Source organism: Corythoichthys intestinalis, chromosome 4, assembly GCF_030265065.1.
Source record: "Corythoichthys intestinalis isolate RoL2023-P3 chromosome 4, ASM3026506v1, whole genome shotgun sequence".
Lineage (NCBI taxonomy): Eukaryota > Metazoa > Chordata > Actinopteri > Syngnathiformes > Syngnathidae > Corythoichthys > Corythoichthys intestinalis.
The window spans coordinates 38,385,478-38,411,816 of NC_080398.1; the positions used below are offsets into that span (position 1 = coordinate 38,385,478).

The 26,339-nt window shown below is 39.1% G+C and overlaps 2 protein-coding genes across 4 annotated transcripts in view; both read left to right on the forward strand.

Moving 5' to 3' along the window:
- Positions 1-7,777, forward strand: part of LOC130914363 (pleckstrin homology-like domain family B member 3) — a 46,725-nt gene extending 38,948 nt beyond the window's left edge. The window contains exons 11-15 of the mRNA XM_057833471.1: positions 617-698; positions 784-912; positions 3,442-3,646; positions 4,601-4,686; positions 6,426-7,777. Of these exons, the coding sequence (XP_057689454.1) occupies positions 617-698; positions 784-912; positions 3,442-3,646; positions 4,601-4,686; positions 6,426-6,560 (637 nt within the window). The 3' untranslated portion in view covers positions 6,561-7,777. The remainder of the gene's footprint in view (positions 1-616; positions 699-783; positions 913-3,441; positions 3,647-4,600; positions 4,687-6,425) is intronic.
- A 1,328-nt stretch (positions 7,778-9,105) lies between these two features.
- The window catches only part of LOC130914371 (sialic acid-binding Ig-like lectin 13), a 38,690-nt gene continuing 21,456 nt past the window's right edge, over positions 9,106-26,339 (forward strand). Inside the window, exons 1-5 of one of the 3 annotated variants that reach the window (XM_057833487.1) lie at positions 9,106-10,034; positions 10,110-10,205; positions 17,432-17,673; positions 17,793-17,922; positions 24,526-24,819. In XM_057833487.1, the coding sequence (XP_057689470.1) occupies positions 10,157-10,205; positions 17,432-17,673; positions 17,793-17,922; positions 24,526-24,819 (715 nt within the window). In that variant the 5' untranslated portion in view covers positions 9,106-10,034; positions 10,110-10,156. Of the gene's footprint in view, positions 10,206-17,431; positions 17,674-17,792; positions 17,923-24,525; positions 24,820-26,339 lie in introns of all 3 variants that reach the window. The other 2 variants (XM_057833488.1, XM_057833489.1) reach the window with 2 other exon arrangements.

Here is a 26,339-nt window from a genome sequence, read left to right on the forward strand (position 1 = left end):
GTTATAATTAGATAAGTTTGAAACTTGTTTCTGTTCCACCGAATTACTTTTAAACAAGAATAAAGTACTGTGGTAGAAAAATGCTTGGCTTTGATAAATGCTTCTGTTACCTCCCTTGACTGGGACTCTTGGAGTGACATGTGGAAATTACAAACTTCTCAGGATCACTTTTAACATGTGGCGTTTATTGCCGCGAACACAACACGTCCGGCTGCCTCGGACGTCGCCACACACACACTTTCATTCCCGCGCGCAATTCCTTAAACCAACCCGCCCGCTTATACGCATACAGAGCCCGTGAGTCTAAATGGGCTTGAAAAGTGTTTTTGCCAAGCGGAGGCTCGATGAAACAGCACTGCTGATGCACGTAGACGTACACAGACACGTGTTCGCCCAGAGTGTTTGACCCGAACAGTCTCTATTGAAGGGAAGAAAAATGGTAGTCTCAGAATGTCAAGGCTCTGTGTACTCATCAAGGCATTGGTGGAGTATGCATAGAGTAGAAAAGTATTCTAAATCAACACTAAAAATTCCGTGTAGTACCTTTCACAAACTCCTGAAAAATGGCAAAAATGACCCTCATTTTGTACGAATCAACTCTTCCAACTCTCTACAGTCCGTGTCTGATGGATCTGGTGGAGATCGAGCGGAAATTGCGGGAAGCCAAAGCGGAACGAGAGAGGCTACTTAGAGAGAGGGTGAGCGAGAAGAAGAAAAACCTCAGACTTCTGATTCATGAGTGTGCGCATGAATTTATTTTTTAAAGCTGTTTGTTGGACGCAGGAAGAGCGGCAAAGAGCGGTGTTGGAAAAAAGAAGACAGCGGCAGCTCAACTCTCCCATGACAGAAGGAGACGATCCGCACAGGCCAGAATCACAGGAGAACCAGAAAAGCTCACTAAATTCTCCTGAGGTAATCCGCCTATAAGACTTTACTGGATGTTCTAGGATGCTCTCCACGAATATATATTCGGTTACAATTTATGTGAATAATTCTGGTGACATTGTTATTAGACTCATAATAATGATATGACACCATTCTCCAATCGTTTCTTGGCTTTAGCAATCCGATTCGCCGCGAGGTATGATGCTCTCAGAGCATTTGCTTTTGTTGCCTCGTTTGCTACCTTTTAGCAACATATTATGGTGAATGGACTTGGTAGTCGGCTCATCTTATGGCTCAGCAAGTGGCCTTTTCCCTGTAAAAAAAGCTGTCCAAAGACATCTGTTTTATAGTCATCATTGCTAACAGAGGCCTTATTATATCCGGGAACAAATCTGATACGCCTACGTCATTATCGAGGACAAGCGCATATAGATGTAAAAAAATAGATGTTAGAGCCAATGTATAATCCAATAAAATGACCGGAACTACCCCGTCCGCCATTGCTGAGGTGTGCCGCCTGCTGCACAAAGCCAACAGCTACTTTACTTTACTTTACTGTTTACATTGACTAATACGGGGCTGCTGTTGGTGTGCAAACACCCCAGTAATGGTGGTCTTTTCCCCATAAAAAGACTGTCCAAAGACGTCTGTTTTTTTAGTCATCTTCGCTAACGTGTGAGTTTATAATTTCCGGGAACAAATCTGATACGCCTACGTCATAATCGAGTACAAGCGCACATAGATATGAAAAATAGATGCTAGAGCCAATGTGTAATCCGAGCAAAACGACCGGAAGTACCCAGTCCGCCATTGCTGAGGTGTGCAGCCCGCTGCACACAGCCAACAGCAGCTACTTTACATTACGTTACTGTTTACATTGACTGACGCTGGGCTCCCTATAGGTGTGCAAACACCCCAGTAATGGTGGCCTTTTCTCCATAAAAATGCTGTCCAAAAACGTCCGTTTTTTAGTCATCTTCGCTAACTTGTGGGCTTATTATTAACGGGAACAAATCTGATGCGCCTACGTCATAATCGAGGACAAGCGCACATAGATATGAAAAATAGATGCTAGAGCCAATGTGTAATCCGAGCAAAACGACCAGAAGCACCCTGTCCGCCATTGCTGAGGTGTGCAGCCCGCTGCTCACAGTCAACAGCAGCTACTTTATATATTACGTTACTGTTTACATTGACTGACGCAGGGCTGTTATAGGTGTGCAAACACCCCAATAATGGTGGCCTACTGCGAGAGGGCGACGTACAGAAATCTCATATTAGTGAATAGGTATGCAAACACCCCAGTAATGGTGGCCAACCACTGGAGGGTGACGTACACAAATCTCTACTCGGCTCAGTTAATAGGCACAGGCCAGATTGCAGTCGTTTACGAGTTATTTATTTCTCTGTGGTCCCAAGCCCGGTGGTTGGGGATCACTGCCTTAGATAAGAATTAAAACTAGAGTTGTCTGATATTTTCGGGTAGCCGATAATATCCGCCGATAAAAGCGTTTAAAAATGATATGGGATAATATCGACATCGGTTTTTCATTATCGGTTTTGGGCCAATAAGCATATTGCCTTCAAAGAGAAGGTGGAAGCCTTCTGCCTTTGTACAAAGATTGGTCACAGCTTAGCACAGCAATTATGCTTATTGACCATTAGATGTCTCCAAACTAAGATGCTTAAGATTTGTTATGTGTGGATTATCATTATTAAAGCATCCATTAAATCATTAGAACATAAAAACAAAGACAATTAAAACAGGAAATAAAATTATGCATAAAAATCGCATTTAATCACGAGTAGAAAAAACAAAATACTACTACTACTAATAATAATTGAAATCAGCAATGAAGATAAAGCACAAGAGGAATAGAAAGCAAATCGATTGAAATATATTGAAAGTTATTGATATGCTGTTCTAAACAAAAGCGTTTTCAGCCCTGATTTAATGGACCTAACAGTTTGAGCATACTTCAGACCTTCAGGTAACTTGTTCCAGAGGTAAGGAGCATAATAACCTAATGCTACCTCACGCTGCATGGTTCTTGTTCTTGGAACATACAGGAGACCAGTTTCAGACGAACTTAGGGGTCTAGATGTTTCATAGGAATCTAACAAATCAAGCATGTATTTTGGTCCAAGGCCATTAAGTGTTTTGTAGACGAGCAGTAGTATTTTATAGTATATCCTTTGACTCACTGGAAGCCAGTGTAACAATTTCAAAACCTGTGTAATGTGGTCCAGTTTCCTTGTATTTGTGAGGACTCTGGCTGCAGCATTCTGTACTAGCTGCAGCTTCCTGACTGATTTTTTATCAAGAACTGTAAATATACCATTGCAGTAGTCCAGTTTGCTGAAAATGTATGCATGCATAAGTTTTTCCACATCTGGGTGAGTCAGAAGCCCCTGAATGAATGAATTGGCGAAAATTCATCCGCTTCCAGTCAAAATTTTTGGACGTCTCATGCCTTCACCAGCCGTCATTGATTTTATCTTCAGTATTTGATTGCAGTGTCAGTGTATTTACTTGTATACTCACTGTGTTTGCAGCGGCTACCTCTGTCCTTGTCTCCGGACTTTGACCTGCGCGCCCACGTGGAGTCCCTGGGTCACGGGGTTTCAGGTTGCACCGACCTGCGCCTAACGTCTCGCCGCTGCGCCGGCTTTCTGACAAAGCGTGGCGGACGGGTCAAGACCTGGAAGAAGAGGTGGTTCCTCTTCGACGTGGACCACCGACGACTGGCCTACTACACAGGTTGAAATAAACCAGTATTTTTTGAAAAATAGAACAAACTTTTAAAAAAAAAATCAAACATTGCATGCAGTGTTGTTCTCATCAACGATGACTTTAACGAAAATATTTTGTCGACGAACAATTTTTTCGTGACAAGGACGAGACGATAATGAGCTAAAAACGTATCTTGGGAGACTAAAACTTATCGACACAAATACCAGTTTTTGTCTGACGAGACGAGACGAAAATGCGCCATAGTTTTTCGTCGCATGTTCCCAATGTGTGACATTTTATGTGTAGTTAGCCTGCCTGGTTGTGTCACTCATGTGACGTGCTGCGACCCCCCAACACCCCTTTCCAGTCTCCCCATTGCTTGTTTTGAGACACACACGGTAAGATTTGTCATCTTATCCTGACAAGACAGAATAATAAAATGATGTTTTAGCCTTTAAAGGGCTGTGCTGAATGCTAAATGTAACTCGTAGCGTTGGCATAGCATTCACGTTCACGTTAGCATTAGGCTGCTAAGTGTGTATTATCACGTAATAGATTTGTAGATGCTAAAATATGTGCTCGTATGTCAATCTTCATTGGAAACCATTTATTTATTTTTGGAGCAACACTTTCGAATTTTGCGGAAAAAAACATTTTTAGTAAACCAAAACTAAACGAAATTAGTCTGAGTTATCGTCAAAAAAACAAGACAAAAGCAAACACATTTTGAAATGACGAATTAATGACTAAGACTAATTGGTATTATCATCCAAAACTAAAACAAAAATTAAAATGGCTGCCAAAAAAAACACTGATTGCCTGAATGCAAATAAAAATACATTTTTAAAGAGCAAAAAACATAGTACGCTGAAGTAAAAAGTAGTTATAAAAAATAGTTTTACAGTATACAGTATGTCTTTCAGAAACCTTATTTTCAATTAAATGAATCTTACTTCTTTTTCTTATTATTTTTATTTTCAGATTGTGATGAGAGGAAGCTGAAGGGCGTTATTTACTTCCAGGCCATCGAAGAGGTTTACTACGACCACCTGCGCACCGCCGCCTCTGTGAGTTGAACGTTAATGATGGTTTGGACGTAAACAGGCCACTAGGTGGCGGAGTGCAATATGCTTATTACTATCAGGATGTTTAAAAGCAACACTAGATACCTTTTCAAGCTTTATAATATATTTTCATAGCATTTGTGATAATATTTCGACTGACAACTACCGTATTTTTCGGACTACAAGTCGCACCTGAGTATAAGTCGCACCAGCCATAAAATGCCCAACGAAGAGAAAAAATATATATATAAGTCGCACCGGAGTATAAGTCACATTTTTGGGGGAAATTTACTTGATAAAATCCAACACATAGAACAGATATGTCATCTTGAAAGGCAATTTAATATAAGAAATAGGGTTGTTCCGATCATGTTTTTTTGCTCCCGATCCGATCGTTGTAGTTTGAATATCTGCCAATCCTGATATTTCCCGATCCGATTGCCTTTTTTTTTTGCTCACGATTCAATTCCAATCATTCCCGATAATTTTTCCCGATCATATACATTTTGGCAATGCATTAAGAAAAAAATGAATAAAACTCGGACGAATATATACATTCAACATACAGTACATAAGTACTGTATTTGTTTATTATGACAATAAATCCTCAAGATGGCATTTACATTATTAACATTCTTTCTGTGAGAGGGATCCACGGATAGAAAGACTTGTAATTCTTAAAGGACTTTGTATACTGTGACTAAATATTGGCATCTAGTGTATTTGTTGAGCTTTCAGTAAATGATACTGTAGCCATTTAACTTCTGCCCAAATGCATGATGGGAAGTGCAACCATGACTGTGCTTAGTGTTACCAATTGATATATCTTCTCTGCGTTGGGAAATAACATAGGGTGTTAAGAAAAAGATCAATTACTACCTTTCATCTCCACATTGCTTCCCACGATATTTCTAATGGTAGGGAGAAGGATTGTAAGGTTTGAGCCAATTAAAAAAATGCTTCAAAGGTTGCCAAAATTCACTCTACTCATTTTAAAAGTTAATAATACAATTGAACACACATTGCCAAAGGCAGAACGCCAAGGTGGCCATCGCTATTAAGAGTTACAGTATTAGTAGAGATGTCGATCGATCGGGTCCGATCACGTCATTTTCAAAGTATCGGAATCGGCAAAAAAATATCGGTCATGCCTTTTTTAATATATATATTTTAATTAAATTGTTTTCTAATTGTATTTAACATAACAGACATAATATGTTACACTCATCCAGAGTCTTTCGTTTAGGCTTAAAGTAGGGTTATCAAATTTATCCTGATAACGGCGGCAATAAATTTATTAAAAACTGTGTCACATTAAAATATTCAACGCAATTAATGTATGCCCCGCACGACCCTCTCACTCATTGTCGCGCTCAATCTGTAATGACACTGGTTTACCTATATTGAGAGATAAAAGACAGCGCAAAATGAGTAGAGTGAATTTTGGCAGCCTTTGGAGCCTTTATTTAATTGGCTAAAGCCTTGCAATCCCTCTCCCTATGATTAGAATTATCATGGGAAGCAATGTGGGGAAGCAAGGTGGTAATTGATCGTTGTCTTAACACTTTAAGTTACTTCCCAACGCAGAGAAGATATAGCAATTGGTAGCACGACACAAAGTCTTGTATCGGTTTTCACCGCTTTCACAATGTCTCAAAACAAAATAGTTATCAATTAAGTCATACGTTAGACGATTCTTTCTGGCGGCCCTAACGAGTACTCCTCGTCCATCTCTCGCTCAGTCACCTCGTCCCAGCTTAACGTTCTGCGTCAAGACGTACGACCGCCTCTTCTTCCTGGTGGCGTGCAATCCGGTGGCCATGAGGATCTGGATGGACGTCATTGTCACGGCGACTGACGAACACAGCCGTTATTGACCTCTACAGGTGAGCGTTTGCTGAAGAAGGAGAAGCTGTTACTTTATAAGGAGGACGCTAATCAGTCTGTTACTGGCTGTTTCAACTCCCTCTACTGGCCTTTGTCGGGCATTACATCTCAGTGATGTTACAGGACCAATACAAAAACGGCCAATCATAATTGAATTGATTAATCTCCATATTATACTGGACATTTTCATTAACTTATTCTATGGAAGTGCGTGGGGATTGCCAAAAAATCAAGTCATACACTGTTCTCAATGCACTATTAAATATGTAAACAAATTACGTTTCTGTCTTTTCTTTTTTTAACACTTTCTGGGACAGTGGTCACTACAGTGGACAGCCATTTAAAAGTTGACACTTAAGACCTTTAGCCTTTTGTAGGGAAAGGGAGTATTTAGTCATTTAAAAAAACAAATATTAGCAATTATTATTATATGATTATTTTTTTTAGTTTGTAGTGATTATTGTATTTTTTTATTTCTTAAATAATTATGGATATATGTATAAAATTAATAAAAAGAGCAAAATCAGAAATACACACTAGTAATGACCCATTATAACAATCTAAAGTAGATATTTTTTCTCTATGACAGGATAAAAAAAGGTCTTAAATAGCATTATTATGTGAATTAAAATTATATTTTGAGACGATTCGACTATATACAACAATTTGGCAAAGCGCAGATGACGAGAAATTTGTTTTTTAATCTACGTTTAGCCACACCTTTCATTATAGCGCTCTAGCGTCCCCAGCTGGAGGAAGACGTCGACAGGGTCACTATTTCCGCTGATTTAGAATTCAGCCCATTGAGAAATAAGATTCAGAACGAGGAATATATGACACAGAGCAGCAAAATGTCATTATTGTTTCAATCTCTCTACTCCAATATTTTTACAGGACATTCTTTTTGTCTAAGTATTTTTCCCCAATTGCTAAATAAATGGTAAGGTCATAACGAATAACTTGTCTTGTGCTAAATGGAATATGAAATATTCAAAATGCATTTAGTCAGTACGACATGGCAAAATTACTCCATAATGGTCAAAACGATTGACTTCTTGCACCTTCCGAATGATATTTTACGCCACCGGAGTTGGTCCGGCTTTTGTCATTTCCCTGCCCGGGCTTCGGAGAATGTTAGCAAACCAGGAGGCGTGGCAGGTAGCCGACATGCTAACCCGAACCGAGCGGTGTTTCAAAGTCTTATTTCGCCTTCCGAATCGAAAAATCACACAAAACTACCCCAGATCATGTTACATGGCGGCAGGACTGTCGATTGTCTTCACCGATCGGGATCCCAACTGGCAGCGAACAAGGGACAGCTCGTCGTTCCCCTGCTGCAGCTGGGGAATGCCTCTGTGCATGGTACCCGCGGGTTATTAAAAGTATTTAAAAAGCATTGAATTTAGTTTTCCATTATTAAAGGTATTAAAAGTATTAAATTTGCTGTTGTAAGTCTGGATTTTTTTTCACCGTGGTTTTCATTTTCAAGAACATCTCAGTGCAACCTAAATTATATCCGTGACAAAGTTTTTTTTTTTTTTTTTTACATCCATAACAAAGATGACGCATAGAATTTTTACGATGCACTGCACTACAAATCGAAATGCAACTCGTGCATGTCAAACCACCATAACCGGCAAAACGGAGAATCCATCCACCTCTGCATTGGGAATGCATCCGTTTGTCGGTGGAACGAAAACCCTGCAGGCAGAAGTATTGTGGATTCTGAACACCAAAACAGACCACCATTCATATACTTCAAATGAGTCCATTGGTGATCTGTTTCGGATATTACGTCATTTTTGGTCGGCATCAACTCTCATAATGTTGGTCATATTGCGTTTTGTTCCAGACGGAGCGTTCCCGATGTCGTAACTGTCTTTTGTAACAAATTTTCAGTTGGCAGAAACAAAACGCACATTTTCTTAATGTTTAAATAGTCTACATAGTTTTATGATCATTATAAATGCATTTACACAATGAAATAACGCTGAAAAAGTTTGTTAAACATAATGTTGGTCAAATCGTGTTTTTTTTTTTCCGGAGGGAGCATTCCCGACTTCGTAACTGCAGCCAATTTAAGCTCATCAAGACTTTAAGATAGAGGTAAAATCGGGCCTAAAAAATCCAGCCCGACCCGAACTGGTCCGCGGGTCTTAAAGCCCGACCCGCGTTTTGTGTGATAACATTTGTGATGATGTCTGCATAAAAGCCTGTCTTTTATAACGAATTCTCAGTTGGCAGACAAAAAATGCACATTTTCTTAATGTTTAAATAGACTACATATTTTTATTATATATATAATATTATATTATAATATATTATATTATATATATATATAATTATATATACATATAAATTTATTTACACAACGAAATAACGCTGGAAAAATTTGTTAAATATAAATAAACAGATGCGGTTTTGCGGACTCGCAGAGGGGAAGATTAAAAAGGGCGTATAGGCATGCTCTGGCTCTGCAATGACCATACAGCGCCTTTTTTTTTTTTTTTAATCCAAATTATTTATTTTATAACAAGTATTCCTTAGTTTATCATTCATACGTTGTTAATATATAGTTATTTCAAAAAGTTAGCGAGAAGGAACCCTGGCCCAGCACGACGTAATAATTGAAATTTTAATTTTGGTCATGTTCAGTGCTTTATTTATTTAATATGATTCAATATGATCTAAATAATGGGTGCAAGAAAAGTATTAATTTTCAGTTGAAATGGCATTAAAATAGTCTTAAAAGTCTTGAATTTAGATTTATCAATCCTGGGGGGACCCTGTGACTGTCGATCCCTACCAAAAAGGGTGTGTTGTCTATTTTTGCACGTTAACTGTGAATTGAAGAATGTTACAACAATAAAAATACTAATTCATAACTGTTTTCCATTTATTTTGCACTTTAATAAGAGCTGCTTTTCACTTTTATCCAATAGAAAAAAACTTTCAAATGCTGAAATTTAAATAAAGTCTTTGTTTTCCGTTGTACCGAACCCATACCGAACCGTGACCCCCGTACTGAGGTACGTACAGAACCATGACTTGCATGCAGGGTTACACCCCTAATGTGTATATTCATATATATAGAATTGAGTGCAAGTGTTGTTGTTGTTGTCATTGCGACAGCACTTTCATGTAATTTCAGAACATCTCTGTGCAAATCGCTGTCGAAACATTTGCAACTTCAATGCCAATTTCCTGTATCATTAATGCAAGAGGGAGGTTATTTGCAACTTGAGACTTCCTTATTCACACCATTTTTGTGTAATTTTTATGCAACAAGCTTCTGTTCTTTAAAATGTATTTGTTTTGGGCACTTTTAGCTTCCTCAGAGAAATTTGCAGCTATTAGAGTAACACGCACACATTAGCAACCTCACAGTCACACACAGTTAACAGACCACAAACGCTAAGGAAGTTCAAGTCATCCTCAGTTCAAGCGTCACCGTCCACTCGAAGGTAAGTTTCACGTGCAAACAAAATATCTGCTTTTTGTTGCATTTCAATGACCCTCACTACTTTTTTTCCCCCAAGAAAATTGCTGCTCTTTGTTTGTGTGTCAACAAAAAGTGAAAAGCAAAATGAAACACGTCACTGTGACGGTTTTTCTACTTTTGGCCCTGCTTAAAGGTGAGTTTTCAATATTTATAGGAATGCTTTGTAAAGCAGAGCTCCCCACATACAATGTTCGGAATTTGGTTCCGTCCATTTTTTTCAGCGTGTTACACAGCCCACACGCTTTCACCGATTCACACCGTTCAAACTTTCAAACGTTTCAAAAATTCACGCAAGACAGGCTTTCTTTTGGGTTCGCCTCTAACGTTCACGGTTGCTTTTTTTTGTTTGGTTTTTGTCAAAGACAAACTCAATGTTAAAAACATAAAATTTCTTTCAAATGCTATTTCTCCTACAGTTTGATTTCACAAAATCAAGGTTCACAAAAGTGATCAGCAGTTTTTGGCAAAAATGTACAATTCCGTTAAAATCTAATGGAAAAAAAAGGGCCATTCACTCTCACTATTGATTTTTAAGTCGCAAAAAAAATTCCATTGGCGGTCATTATTTTTGACAAAAAAAAAAACCTCCATTTGTTTCTAATGCCAAAAACATAACATTTTAAACTTTCAAAATGCTACTCGTCCCATATTTTTTGTCCCATTCACATATTCACACACAAACAAAAATTGATAAAATCGAGAAGCACAGAAGTGTTCATTAGTTGTTGGCAAAAAACATACAATTCCGCCAAAATCTAACAAAAATACTTCCATATACAGTACATTTCCAAAGGCTCCATTCAACTGCTATAAAAACATGTCGGTCACTCTTACTGATTTTTAACTTTCCTGCAAAAAAAATCTATTGGCGGTCATCATTTTTGACAAAAAAAAAAAAAAAAAAAAAATTATGCCTACTGCCCGTAGTTTGCTGGGATAGGCTCCAGCACCTCCGCGACCCTCGTGAGGAAAAGCGGCATGGAAAATGAATGAATGAATTATGACATTTCTAATGTCAAAAACGTAAAATTTCCAACTTTCAAAATGCTACTTGTCCTATAGTTTTTGTCAGGGGTGAAAGTGGCTTTTTTTGTGTCAAGCCTCCTAAGACCAATGTAATGCAGAGAAACGGCTTTACGCACAGTTATTCCTATAACATATACAATTTAGGGCTGTCAAACGATTAAAATTTTTAATCGAGTTAATTACAGCTTAAAAATTAATTAATTGTAATTAATCGCAATTCAAACCATCTATAAAATATGCCATATTTTTCTGTAAATTATTGTTGGAATGGAAAGATAAGACACAAGATGGATATATACATTCAACATACGGTACATAAGTACTGTATTTGTTTATTATAACAATAAATCAACAAGATAGAATTAACATTATTAACGTTCTGTAAAAGCAATCCATGGATAGAAAGACTTGTAGTTCTTAAAAGATAAATGTTAGTACAAGTTATAGAAATTTTATATTAAAACCCCTCTGTATGTTTTCGTTTTAATAAAATTTGTAAAATATTCAATCAAAAAATAAACTAATAGCCCGCCATTGTTGATGTCAATAATTACACAACGCTCAAGGGTGCTTAAGCCCATAAAATCGGTCGCACCCAAGCGCCAGCAGAGGGCGACAAAACTCCCAAAAACACAAGTAACAAGTTGGCATTGCACTGTGCTGTCATTTTAATTTGTTTGAGCGTGGCATGTGCGTTAATTGTATCAAATATTTTAACGTGATTAATTAAAAAAATTAATTACCGCCAGTTAACGCGATAATTTTGACAGCCCTAATACGAACAAACAAACAAAAACACGATTTTCATTTTAAAAATTTTTTTTGGGGGGTATTTTTGTAATGATTTGCAAAATTAAAGTTAACTAAAACAGTAACCCTAACCTCCATTTTCAAGACTTGTAGGCTCTAATGTCAGGCATGAAAATGGGTCAGGGGTTGAAAAGGTGAGAAGGGTGTGGAGGACATATGTTACGGCGTTCTGCCAAAATGTCTACATTGGCGAAACGTCCTATGTCAGGCAAGTTTGACACCCAAAGTACTACCGTGCACTCTCAACTTGTTTTGTTCAACACTGCACGAATGTCGCACTGAAAAAAAGGCGCCACATGTCCCTGAAATACCAATTACAGTGATATTAAAAAGAAGCTTGTGTTCCTTCTTTTAAATTACCGTTAAATACACGAGCTTGACGCTAACTTAACGGGAGCTATTTTTTCACCAGAGATTTGGCTAGCTGTGGCAGTGTTCGACACAAGCTGCAACAAACGGCAGTAACTTTGTTATACCGCAAAATATGAAAAGGGTTACCCACCAAATTCATTATGCTGGCAAAATGCATTCTTCTAAAAAAAAAAAATATTGGGAGTGAGACCTCTCCTCGTCCAGCGAACGTGAATTTGTGCTTAGGGCAAGATCATCTGTTGTAATTAGCAATCTTTGATGCTATCCTTTTTTCCCACTTCAAGCTTGTTCTTCACTCAGCGGCTGTGAGACTTAAATTGAAACCTCGACGAAGTTGCTCTCCTAGCTAAGCCTAGGCTAACATTTGTCTTTGTAAGTTTTTAATTATTTTTTATATTAGAATTTGAAAGGAAACTGTGTTTTGTTTTGGGCGAACTTTTTCATGATGCTAATCTGTTGAAGCTACTCACACATGGAAACATACTATTGTACAACGTTTTAAATGTATTCATTTTGTTTATTTCAGTTACCACGATTTGAGAGCTCAATAAATTGAAGAAAAGTACGTCATGTGTTTTGTTTTTGGGTTCCCTGAACTAGCTTCACTGAGTCAGATGCCGCTACAAACGGCGGAAGGTGTGAGCGCTGCCGCGCCACTATTGGCTGAAAAATAATAGCGAATCCCGTACTACAGTGTGACAGATCATTTTGGTAGCTTTGAAACAGCGACGTTTTCGTACCATGGTAAACCGTGACAATGGTAACCGACCCCCCCCCCCCCCCCCCCCAAAAAAAAGTTTCTCCTCGGATCTACACAGTTCACGTAGGTCACACTTTTTTACTTCAAAAAGTTAATTTTTTATGCCTGAGTGTACCCAACTCAGAGAAGATATAGCATTTGCAGCCACCACACAAAGTCATGGTTGCACCACTTCCCGTCATGCATTTGGGCAGAACAGTTAAGTCGCTACAGTATCATTTACTGAAAGCTCAACAAATACACGAGATGGCAATATTTAGTCACAATATACAAAATCACATTTATCCTTTAAGAATTACAAGTCTTTCTACCCGTGGATCTCTTTCACAGAAAGAATGTTAGTAATGTTAAAGGGGATGTAGCGCCCTGGGAAAATGTTAATATTCCATCATTTATCCATAAACGCATGCCTTTTGTATTCATATCATGCCACTTTGTGTAATTACACACAAGAAACTGAGAGAAATTTGGCTCGATTGTCAAGCTAAAACGACCGGCGCCCGAGATCTGGCAGATTGTGTGCGTGACGTCACGACAAGTGAAGAGAGTCCCACCGGCCACTAGGGGGGCAGCGCCTGTCTGCATCAATAGAATTCCTTCTAGTGAGGGGAGAATTAGGGGTGTTTTGAGCTGTTTATGCTGATGCATTGTGTTCGTCCTGCACATAATCCAGGTTCCCTCATGAAGAAACACCCCTCGTTGTCAATAAAAGAGAATTCAGAATTGACAGTGAGGGGTGTTTCTTCAACAAGAAAAAGGCTTAGTGCTTTAATCCTGAATGGCGGCGATGATGGCAGACAATTTTGTTTCTAGTTTCAGCGACGAATCCGACGTAGAAGGACGTAACGAATGTTCATCTAATGGTGACGAGGAGAGTTACGAAGCTTTAATCGGTGTTTTAGGTTAGCAATTTGAGCCTAAACCAATGCCAATGCAGCGTAATGAAACGGTCATTCAGGGGAGCAATGACACTGATGAAACATCGGCAGCAGATCATGTGGGAAACACCAATGATTTGTTTTGCATTTCTTTTTGTGAAGCTGATACACCGTGACTGCAAAATAAAGGAATGCCTAGAATAATTATCATTTATTGCGCTATCATAGGTTTTCGCTCTGCCAACAGACACAAATATGAATGGGATCAGAGGATTTGTTCTATATATTTTACGAACGATAATGTATACATGTGTCCAGTCCTGTATCCAATGCGTGACATTTTTTTAATTATAAAAGAGTACTCACTCTGGCCATTTCGAGCTTGGCTGCTCCCCTCCTTTCCTTAGCCTTAGCCTCCTTTGCTAGTCATCATCCTTTTTCTTGATATCTCGGGACATTTAGGTCGCTGCGCGTGTATGGTCGGCACCGCATCTCCTTTGAGCAGCAATCTTTTAGCAAAATCCGATTTCACTTGTCCATAGTTCGAGAAGCTTTCAGGTGGAAAATGCGCACCCCAGAAAAGCGTGCCGGAGGCTCCGCTGGGTCTAGAAAATTAGCCCTCTTTGCACGGACGAACTTTACCCATCTTCTTCGTAGTCCAGCTTTTTTTTTCGCGTTCGGGAACTCATGGATACTATATTCCGATAAATAACTATTTGTACACCACATAGCACAGCAGTTTTGAACCATTTTTGAGAAGTTTTCGTCAAACAAACCCCAACTCTACTCTCTCGTCGTTAAAAAACAATGGCACCTGGCTCCGCCTCGACTGTCAATCACTTGTCGTGACGTCGCCGCCCCATTCGGCTGTTTCCGGAACACTTTCGGGAATGTTCGTCATTTTCGATCTATTTTCGATAATTGCTCATTAATGTGATTGATTTTTTTGTTAACTTTATCAATATTTGTTATCTTGGCACATAACGGTTCTATTGATGTCTCACACCCCCTTTGCCGCGACATCCCCTTTAATGCCATCTTGTGGATTTATTGTTATTATAAACAAATACAGTACTTATGTATAGTATGTTGAATGTATATATCCGTCTTGTCTTATCTTTCCATTCCAACAATAATTTACAGAAAAATATGGCATATTTTAGAGATGGTTTGAATTGCGATTAATTACGATTAATTAATTTTTAAGCTGTGATTAAATTGATTAAAAATTTTAATCGTTTGAAAGCCCTAGTTAAATGTACACCTTATGCCTAATACATACATAACACAATAAAACAGAATTGTTGTGGAACTCAAAATGTTGACTGGACAGTTATGGACTATGCACATTAAACCATTAGTAACATCAAATATTACACAATACACCAAAGTATATCAGTAGCCGCATCCTTAAGTCTTTCTGATAGTTTTCCCCTGACCTTTTTACTGCAATAATATAATGAAAACCTGAAATTATCGCTTTTAGTTTTAGCCACCCCAAGATTTTAAGTGGCCCCATCTGGCCACCCCTATGAAAAATTTCTGGAAGCGCCACTGCAGGTTGACCCAGCAATGTTTATGCATACTGTAGTTGACTGTAAACTTAAACAAAAAAAAAAGCGCCTTATGGTCAAAAATGGTAATCAAAATACTAAGCTATTATTTGTTAATAAGTTTTGACTGACCATGGCAGCCCGATTATGTTGTACAATTATCTTGTATTTTTATAAGTAGCATTATCATGAGTAGGGATGGGAATCGAAATCCGATTCCAATTCGGAACCGGTTCCGAGTGTTTCGAGGCCTCGACATCACAATGAAAAAGCCTTAACGATTCCTTTAACGATCCCTAAAGACGCATATTGCGTCGTGACGTGTCTTGTTGTCAAGACGCATCAAACTAGCATGGCGCCAAGAACCACTCGCTCCAAAGTTTGGCTACACTTCACCAGGTAAAAGGGTGAAAATGAAATGTTACGATAGTTTAGCACGAGCATTGCCGCCGTAAACATGACAATGATAGCACGTAGGTTCGAACGCTCGAAAGTGTGTCTTCACTTCACGAGGAAAAATTACAACAAAGCGACAGTCATTGCGAGATGGAAATAACTGCATCGGGAGGGAATACACTGCACTGTCCTCACCGAGACACTAAAGCTCAGTCCTGGCTATACAGCTAGCTAAACTCCCAAATGACGATGCAGAAGACGTTGGTATAATTTGCTGACTTTATTCAACCATCACTTGAAACTAAAAATAGAAATGAAACAAATCAATTTCGTCCCCAATAACAAACAGGTTTGCATCAACGTAAATCAGCGATGATTAGCTGGTAACACAGTAATAACAAACAGTTAGCATGCGTTCGCTAGCATTAGCACATCGTTTAAACCACTACACAACTGGATTTAAGTGTCTGATAGCGAGTGGAAACACACAACAACAACACAGAAGATGATACATACAGGCGTTGGCTCTGTAGATATTTTACAAACATTAACAAAGAACGTAGGCTCGTGGCAGTGTTTCCCTTTCTCACTAACTCGCTGGCTTGGATGCGGCATTTCTTCTTCTGCGCGTGTAAGCGCGCTCTTCTTCACGTGAGCGCGCTCTTTTTCGCGTGAGGAAGCGCAAGGGCGCCACCACTTGAGCGTGAAAGCACCATAAAAACTAAAAGGCATGCATTCCAATATACTGGTAAATAAAAACAGGGGTCCCCAAACTACGGCCCGCGGCTCCATATTTGGTCCGGACCCCTGAACAATTCCAGAGAGCATTTTGAATTTTTTTTGTTTTTTTCTCCCTCAGTAGTGTTATTTATTTCCTGGCCTTTTTCAGTGAATAACTCAGTGAGGGTTATTTGGTTATTATCTATTTAATTGATAGTGCTATTATCATTTATTATTATTATATCATATTATATTATATTATTATTATTATTATTTTATTTACTTTTGTTCCGTGAAGAATCCACAGAGGGTTATTTTATTGTGGCTTTCTGAAAAACAATATTTTTTTTACATTTACGCACTCCTGCAATCGTCACACTTTTTCTGTTACAAACTGACCCCGGCCTCTCATCAGAGAAGGGAAAAGTTATTTGGCCCTCACAGGAAAAAGTTTGGGGACATTGCCAAAGGCAGAACAACAACGTATATGCCAAAATGTACCAATATTTTTTATTTCTATTAGAAAAATGTTTCAGTAAAATGTTACACATTCTTGTGTATTTGCCACTTATTGCCACAGTTAACATTGAGGCTTTGGGCCTCTTTTGACCTCGTTGTGAGTTTGTAAGGTTGTGACTTCTGATTAAACAAACTTGATGCCAATCAAAATGTTTGTTCTTCTTTTTCCCGAAATTAGAATCGATAAGAGAATCGATAAAGAATCGAATCGTTAAGCAATATCGATAATGGAATCGGAATCGTAAAAATCGTATCAATTCCCATCCCTAATCATGAGTGTAGCTAAAATAATAACTGCTATTTTACTTTTATGGTTTTTGTTTAGCTTTCTCAGGCAGGATTAGTGGGGAAAAGATTTTTTCCAGAGCAGCCCTGACCGGCTCGTGCGTTTCATTTCCGTGCACGTTCATCACAACGCCGGTCGCCAAAGAGTTCCTGAGAAACAACAGCTGCTCTGTCATTTGGAAGACCTCAGACAACGGGCCTGATGAGTTCAACTCCCTTCGAACGAGGGAGGAGAGTGCTAAGCTTAACCTCCTGCACGGAAAGTTCGTTGGGGACTTACTGGTAAGATTTATTTATTTATTTTATTTTTTAACTCGTCGGCTGCCTAGACGTCTATCGACGACAATGGCACTGAAAAGTGATCATTCACTGCTACCACATTAACAAGACATTTTTGTCAGGAAAACAACTGCAGCACCATCCTGGAAGACGTGCCGTCACAATATGACAACGTGTTGTTTTTCTTTCGATTGAAGTGTGGCAACCAACCCATTTTTACCAGAAGCCCAAGTTTTCGTTTGCATATTCAAGGTCAGACATCTTCTACTTCTGTGGTGTCCTCATTGTTGTGTTCGTCAGTACGTGATCTGTTCTGGCTGCACGACTGCTGTGTCCCAAATCATGGTTTGCACACTATGAAGCATCCATTTACAATTCTGTCTCTGGTGTCTTTGGTCTTGACCATGTTAGTAGTACAAGTCTTCCTTATTGTATTCAATTCAATTCAATTCAATTCAGTTTTATTTGTATAGCCCTAGATCCCAACAATGTTGTCTCAAAGGGCTTTGCAGAGGCACAATCAGAAACAGCAAATGAAGCAACAAAGATGAATAAATAAGTTCAAGTCCTGGGTATCCCCCATCCTTAGACCCTCCATGTCGGCAAGGAAAAACTCCAAAAACTCCAGTCTTCGGGAGAAAAATGAGAAACCTTGGGGAGTACCACAGTCAAGAGAGATCCACTCCCAGGACGGATAGACAGGAACCCCAGGACCGCTAATGGGAATTAGCAGGCGAAGTTACAGTCCGTAAAGATGCAGTGGAGTAAAGGAACAAGAAGGGGTCCATCTAGCCAGATGAGACGGGGGTAGCCACGAGGACGTCCATCCAGCTTGGAGTCCGGACAGTAAGGAGGCTGCAGCTGAAAAATAGCCCCTCCCCAGAGGGGAGGCGGGAAAGGGGACACCGGGTGACTAGTGATGAAGAGACTAAACAACTAGATATTAACATTGTAAAATAGAAATAGAGTAAGATAAGTGGTAGGTAGAGTGAGAAAGAGGAGATAGAACTCAGTGCCTGTACTTCCCCCAGCTTTATAGCTTCTAGTGCAGCTTAGACTAAACTTTGAGTCTACTCCGACTTCAACTAGCCTGACCATAAGCTTTGTTGAATAGGAACGTTTTTAATCTAATCTTAAATGTGCAGACTGTCTCGGCTTCTTTAATATTAGCTAGAAGCTGATTCCATAAAACAGGGGCTTGGTGGCTAAAGGCTCTAGTTCCGACAGTACTTTTAGAAACCCTGGGAACTACCAGTAGACCTGCATTCTGAGAGCGGAGTGTTCTGTTGGGGCAGTATGGAACCAGAGCATCGGTGAGGTAAGATGGCCCTAACCCATTAACAGTCTTAAATGTAAGAAGGAGGATTTTAAATTTCATTCTAAACTCGACTGGAAGCCAGTGAAGGGCCTGGAGCACAGGGGTGATGTGCTCTCTTCTATTGGTTCCTGTTAAAAGTCTTGCTGCTGCGTTTTGGACAAGCTGAAGACCTTTTAGAGAACTTTTAGGACAAGCAGCAAGAAGGGAGTTACAGTAATCCAATCTCGATGTAACGAACGCGTGAATTAATGTTTCTGCATCGCTTTTAGATAAAATGTTTCTAATTTTGGCTATATTGCGCAGGTAAAAGAAGGCCGTTCTGCAAGTTTGTTTAATGTGAGGTTTAAACGATAAGTCAGGGTCGAATAAAACTCTTAGGTTTTTAACTGTGGTGCTGGAGGCTACACTTACACTGTCCAGAGTGACTATCTGGGCAGCTAAAGAGTCTCTCACACTTTTCGGGCCTATTATAAGGACTTCTGTCTTCTCAGGATTAATTAGAAGATAGTTAGTGCTCATCCAGGTATTTATACCTCGGACGCAGGTGCTTAGTTTGTCCACTTGCCTGATCTGCTCAGGTTTAATTGATAAATACAGTTGTGTGTCGTCAGCGTAACCGTGAAAGTTAATGCTATGTTTTCTCATGATATTACCTATTACCTACCTACCTACCTACCTACCTATTGTATGGGGTGGACGGGTTTTTATAAGCAGCTAACCGCCTCAAACAGGTCAAAAAGTCACAGTCAAAAAAGTTCACCCCCACACCACTAATTCATTAGACTTTTTAACACTAGAAGTCCCAGAGAATTCTGGTACTCCTACTATTCCCAAACAATGGCCGATATGGCCTCTCCCCCAGAAAACCCAGAGGTGGCAAAAATGACCCTAGTGCTTTTGAATTGGCAAGTCGTTGTCGGACAGACAACAGCCGAAATGCAACCACTAGACATACATTAACTTCAGACACAATGACCACAATCCATACTCCACGCCCCTGATTCAGTCCTTCTAAACTATAGACACAATTCCTGCTTTACACTCAAATTGCAGTTCTAAAACGCTTTTTTTTCTTCTTCAAAACAATGTACACATTTGGACCATTCTTTCTGTCGTTATGTGTAGAGTGTAGGAGAAGTGATTTAAAAAATGTGTAAAAAGTGTCAAACTTCATAAATAAATGTAAATAAATAAATGTAGCTTGACTTGAACTGACACAAACTATCACATGAGTCACGAACGAGAGGCCAAATCGGCCATTGCTAGGGAATATTAGGAGTGTTTGTCTCGTGAAAGGCCAAGTCGGCCTCTGCTGGGTTTTCTAGTGTTAAAGGCGACTAACAGGTCTTTCAGGCTTGCAATTCTAGCTAATAGATAGGTGTTCAAATACCGTATTGGCCCGAATATAAGACAGTGTTTTTTGCATTGAAATAAGACTGAAAAAGTGCTTATATTTGCGGTCTAGACATTATACCTATTCACAATGCTAGATGGCGCCAGATATCATTGAAGCGATGTTCTGTCATGATAAAACTCAGCTACTCTCAAGTTTAACCAGTTTGCATTATTTTATTGCAATTTTTTTCCTTATTCAGATTTGTTTCAAGACGACAGTTACAGTTGGACTTCACTTTGATGGTTAATGCAGTTATTGCAATTTTGTTGTTTTATCACAATAGATTGGTTTATTTACATTTTGAAAACCAGAAGCCATTCATTCACGAATGTGATTGCACTTTAATTTACATATTTAAATGTTCAGATATTAAGATTTGAATGAGGCAAAATAACATGCTTTGTGTCTCAAATATATAATCATTTGTTTCAGATGTTCTGTAATTATTTTCTGTATAAAAATTAATTTGGTGTTCAAAAAGTCTTTTTTCAAACTTGAGTCTTGAAAAAGAGGGGGTCGTCTTATAATCAGGGTCGTCTTATATTGGGCCCAATACGGTACTTATTCGCAGCAGTATAATACAAATAAATTCTTTAAAGGAATCCTCTATTTTTAAGACAAGTAATTCTTAAAACATAAATGTTAGTATGAGTTATAATAATTTGATATTAAAACCCCTCTTAATGTTTTTGTTTTAATAAAGTTTGTAAAATTATTTTAAGTGATAGGTCGCCATTCTTGTTACGTCGCAGTGCGTGACGTCACTGTCCCCGAATGCCGAAATTCCAGCTTGTCACTTGTTAGCTTTCCCAACATGTCGTCAGTTCTACCCTTCCTATTTGAACCAGATCTGAAAAGTGAAGAGCAGGACAGCACTGTCGGTCGTTCACAAGACGAGTTTCAGGGGGAAATGCGTGCAGCAAATACCTGATAAGACAAAAGTTGGGCAAAACTGGTGATGCGAGAGAGTCCTGTTGGGAACCCCGGTTGGGAGCGAGAATGCATGCTGTTGGGATTCGGTAACTCCGGTTTTATTAGCAGATATTCAAAGTAAGCATATTGTGTTTTAAAACTTATCCCAATATAATTATGTAGATTGTTCGCATCCAGAGCTGTCGTGTGCTTTACATACAGTACAGGCCAAAGAGCACACCTTGTGTAATCCAGGTCTTGTACATTGTAACGCGTGGTAGCTAGGATACGTGTATAAAAGTACCAGAAAGGGGAGAAGCTTCCACTTATGCACATTTATTCACAAAAAATAATATTTCCACCTTGACCACTCTTCACTCGGGAGCTCAGCAGTACGCAAACACGCATTCCCTGACGAACTCCAACATTGTTGTAAGGTCCACGTCAGAGTCACTGTCGTCACTGTAGCGTGCCATAGTGCTTTAATTATTTAGTATGATTTGGGGAAAACTCCCACGAAGAATAGTCAACAAAAAAGATAGCAATACTAAGCCAAATCCGCGTTTTTTACTCACTCGAAGATCCAGGAATTAGACCGATCTCATGGCAATATCGCAGCCATGATTCCACAAAATAGACTGATCCGAAAAGCCGCTGAAGGACCGACGAATAAAAATAAATGGACAGATCCAAAACCATTATTGCAGACGCGATGGGACCCTTACTTGACTGAGGATCCAGAAAAAATGTTCGGGCGCCAGTTGTAACGCGTGGTGGGTAGGATACGTGCATACAGGGACCAAAAAGGGGGAGAAGCATCCACTTATGCACATTTATTCACTAAATATAATAATTCCACCATGACCACTCATTTCACTCCCCTTTTTTCCATTTGACTGGAAATTGCATCCAAAAGCAGCACATCGTGGCATTTTACTTCGCGTGTTTAGGCAGCAATAAGCAATTGTTGAACACGCTACACATTCGGAAAGATACCAATTACGTCATCACTGCGAGCCCGCAAACCATGGCGCCAACTAACGGTCAAAATATGGACTAAATATTATAAAATATTGCCATTGATTTAACATTTTATGTGTTTCTAACAACATATTTTAATACAAGAGAACTATTGTGGTTTATTACAGCCTACATGTATTTAAATCAGAGGATCACTTTAAAAAGCATACACTGTGATTTCTGTATTTCTTTAGATTGTCTCTCACAATGGACAAGCACCTATCATGAAAAATTCAAACCCGCCCATCATTTCTAAGTGGGAGAACTTGCAAAATCGCAGGGTGTTCATATTCTTCTTTTCCTCTCTGTAAATGCATAATCACTGATAATAACTTATTACACATACAGTGCCTTGCAAAAGTATTCGGCCCCCTTGAACCTTGCAACCTTTCGCCACATTTCAGGCTTCAAACATAAAGATATAAAATTTTAATTTTTTGTCAAGAATCAACAACAAGTGGGACACAATGGTGAAGTGGAACAAAATTTATTAGATAATTTAAACTTTTTTAACAAATAAAAAACTGAAAAGTGGGGCGTGCAATATTATTCGGCCCCCTTGCGTTAATACTCTGTAGCGCCACCGTTTGCTTTAATTACAGCTGCAAGTCGCTTTGGGTATGTTTCTATCAGTTTTGCACATCGAGAGACTGACATTCTTGCCCATTCTTCCTTGCAAAAAAGCTCGAGCTCAGTGAGGTTGGATGGAGAGTGTTTGTGAACAGCAGTCTTCAGCCCTTTTCACAGATTCTCGATTGGATTCAGGTCTGGACTTTGACTTGGCCATTCTAACACCTGGATACGTTTATTTTTGAACCATTCCATTGTAGATTTGGCTTTATGTTTTGGATCATTGTCCTGTTGGAAGATAAATCTCCGTCCCAGTCTCAGGTCTCGTGCAGATACCAACAGGTTTTCTTCAAGAATGTTCCTGTATTTGGCTGCATCCATCTTCCCGTCAATTTTAACCATCTGCTGAAGAAAGGCAGGCCCAAACCATGATGCTGCCACCACCATGTTTGACAGTGGGGATGGTGTGTTCAGGGTGATGAGCTGTGTTGCTTTTACGCCAAACATATCATTTTGCATTGTGGCCAAAAAGTTCAATTTTGGTTTCATCTGACCCAGAGCACCTTCTTCCACATGTTTGGTGTGTCTCCTAGGTGGCTTGTGGCAAACTTTAAACGAGACTTTTTATGGATATCTTTGAGAAATGGCTTTCTTCTTGCCACTCTTCCATAAAGGCCAGATTTGTGCAGTGTACTGATTGTTGTCCTATGGACAGGCTCTCCCACCTCAGCTGTAGATCTCTGCAGTTCATCCAGAGTGATCATGGGCCTCTTGGCTGCATCTCTGATCAGTTTTCTCCTTGTTTGAGAAGAAAGTTTGGAAGGACGGCCGGGTCTTGGTAGATTTGCAGTGGTCTGATGCTCCTTCCATTTCAATATGATGGCTTGCACAGTGCTCCTTGAGATGTTTAAAGCTTGGGAAATCTTTTTGTATCCAAATACGGCTTTAAACTTCTCCACAAAGGTATCTCGGACCTGCCTGGTGTGTTCCTTGGTTTTCATAATGCTCTCTGCACTTTAAACAGAACCCTGAGACTCACAGAGCAGGTGCATTTATACAGAGACTTGATTACACACAGGTGGATTCTATTTATCATCATCGGTCATTTAGGACAACATTGGATTATTCAGAGATCCTCACTGAACTTCTGGAGTGAGTTTGCTGCACTGAAAGTAAAGGGGCCGAATAATATTGCACGCCCTACTTTTCAGTTTTTTATTTGTTAAAAAAGTTTAAATTGTCCAATAAATGTTGTTCCACTTCACGATTGTGTCCCACTTGTTGTTGATTCTTGACAAAAAAATTAAATTTCAAATCTTTATGTTTGAAGCCTGAAATGTGGCGAAAGGTTGCAAGATTCAAGGGGGCCGAATACTTTTGCAAGGCACTTTACTAAGCAAATTAAATGATACCTGGCTACAAAATCAGAAAGCAGAAAAAATTTCATATTTGTCACCAAAAAATGCTTGCAATACATCATTATTACATTCCTTCGTGTAGGCAAACTGATGTTTTTTGTCCCATTTAATCACATGTAGTGGATGCGTCTGTTGTGTATATGTAGAAAACATTGCAGCCAGAACAGATTGCGTACTGACACAATTTACTACAATATCGCTTCTTTTTTCTGATGTTGCAGACTTGGCACCCCAGCCCACTATCCGCCGTGAACGCTTTGATGTCTTTGAGGGTGACAAGCGGGATTTAGTGTGCTGGGCGCCAATTTTCTGCTCAACGTCGCCGCCACTCCTTACGTGGTCACCAAAGTTAGGCAATACCGAGATGGATGTGACGGATGACGTCAAGTTGGTCATGAGATTTAAAGCCACTTATCGACACAACAATGTTAAGATGACATGCAGGGCTATCTACTGGAGACAAGCAGGACGCACCCCCCTTTACTCAAGACGTGTGATGATACTTCGAGTTTTGTGTGAGTTATTTTTAATACTAACAAAAAGGGGTGTGGCAAAATATCGAAATGGGGATATATCGTGCTATATCCCCATTTCGTTTCGTGATTTTGGCCGCCCTTTTAATTTTCATCTTAGTTTTTTGTACGATCCCATAGCAAAAATGTGTTGCTCATCTGCTGCTTAATCTTGTCTTGTGAGACAAATTTGAGCGTCTCAAATTTATCTCATTCTCTGCTTATTTGTTTCTGCATTTGTGTTCCTAAGGGTACCCTTAGGAGCAAAGAATGAGTCTAAATGAGCAAAGACGTCATTGAGACAAAGGAGATCGATTCGAGAAAAGATTTGAGCAATATTTGAGAGTATAAGAGTTCTCAAAATGGTCTCAATCATGTCTTGGTTTCTTTGCAGTGGAATTTAAGAGAATGGAATGAGATAAATCTGAGACTTATATGAGATATATCCGAGACATATGAACCTTAAAAAAAGATCTCATCCATGTCACACTTGATTCTCTTAAAGGTGGGTTATCAGAGCCATATTTGAGACATGTGAGAAAACATTGAGAATGTAATTTAATATGAATGATAAATTAAGAATAACTCAATGAAAAGCAATGTTTAGTATTACAAAGTTTATGCATTTTTTAAAAATCACAACAAAATACAATCTAGAATTTAAGAACAAAAACACTTGAAAAAAGAATGCCATTTCAACTGTGTGAAAGCTTTATTCAAAATATTTAGAACAGCACACAATGACTTCATAAATTCATTAAAGCAACACTAGGTAACTTTTCAAACTTTATAAAATATTTTTATAACATTTTTGATATGTCAACTTACTAGTTGAATGCCACCTCTTAGATCTTGAAGGGGTCTGTATCGCTTTCACCGTCACTGATTAACTGACTTTCCCCTTTCCCTATTCATTATAAATACGGAAGTCGATGCTAACGCTTTGCATGCTTTTTGCAAAGATGGCAGAGCAACAAGAGAGAAAAACTTTAGTCTGAGGAGAAAAAAGAAACGGCTGCTATCAGGAATTACAGAACGATGACTTCGGGTGGGGTGGGCCACACGGATTCATTACTTTTCATCCTTCACACACCCGCTGGAAACATGTTTTATCCAGCTGCAGGTGACCATCGTGATTTTACGACACTATGCAGGTGTGCGCTGGTCCTCATGGGAAACGCGGTCTTCCTTAAGGCAAAGCACTACCGCTTTTGTCCAACAGCGTTGCTAAAATTTACTAAAAAGTTACCAAGGGTTGCTTTAAATATGTTGGCTGCCATTGACAGCGCTTAAACCTCCACTCCATCTGAACTGGAAGCACTGGCAGCAAATGAACGTATTCACGGTCACCCTCCTCGTTAAAATGGAGTGGATGTTTACTAGTGACAGATTGAAATTCACAGACAAAAAATAAAAACAGCTAAAAGATTGGACACTTAAATGACACTGAAAGGGTTCAAATGTGTTAGGAATGAAATACAGGTAGTCCCCAGGTTACAACGGACATGACTTGCCGATTTCAA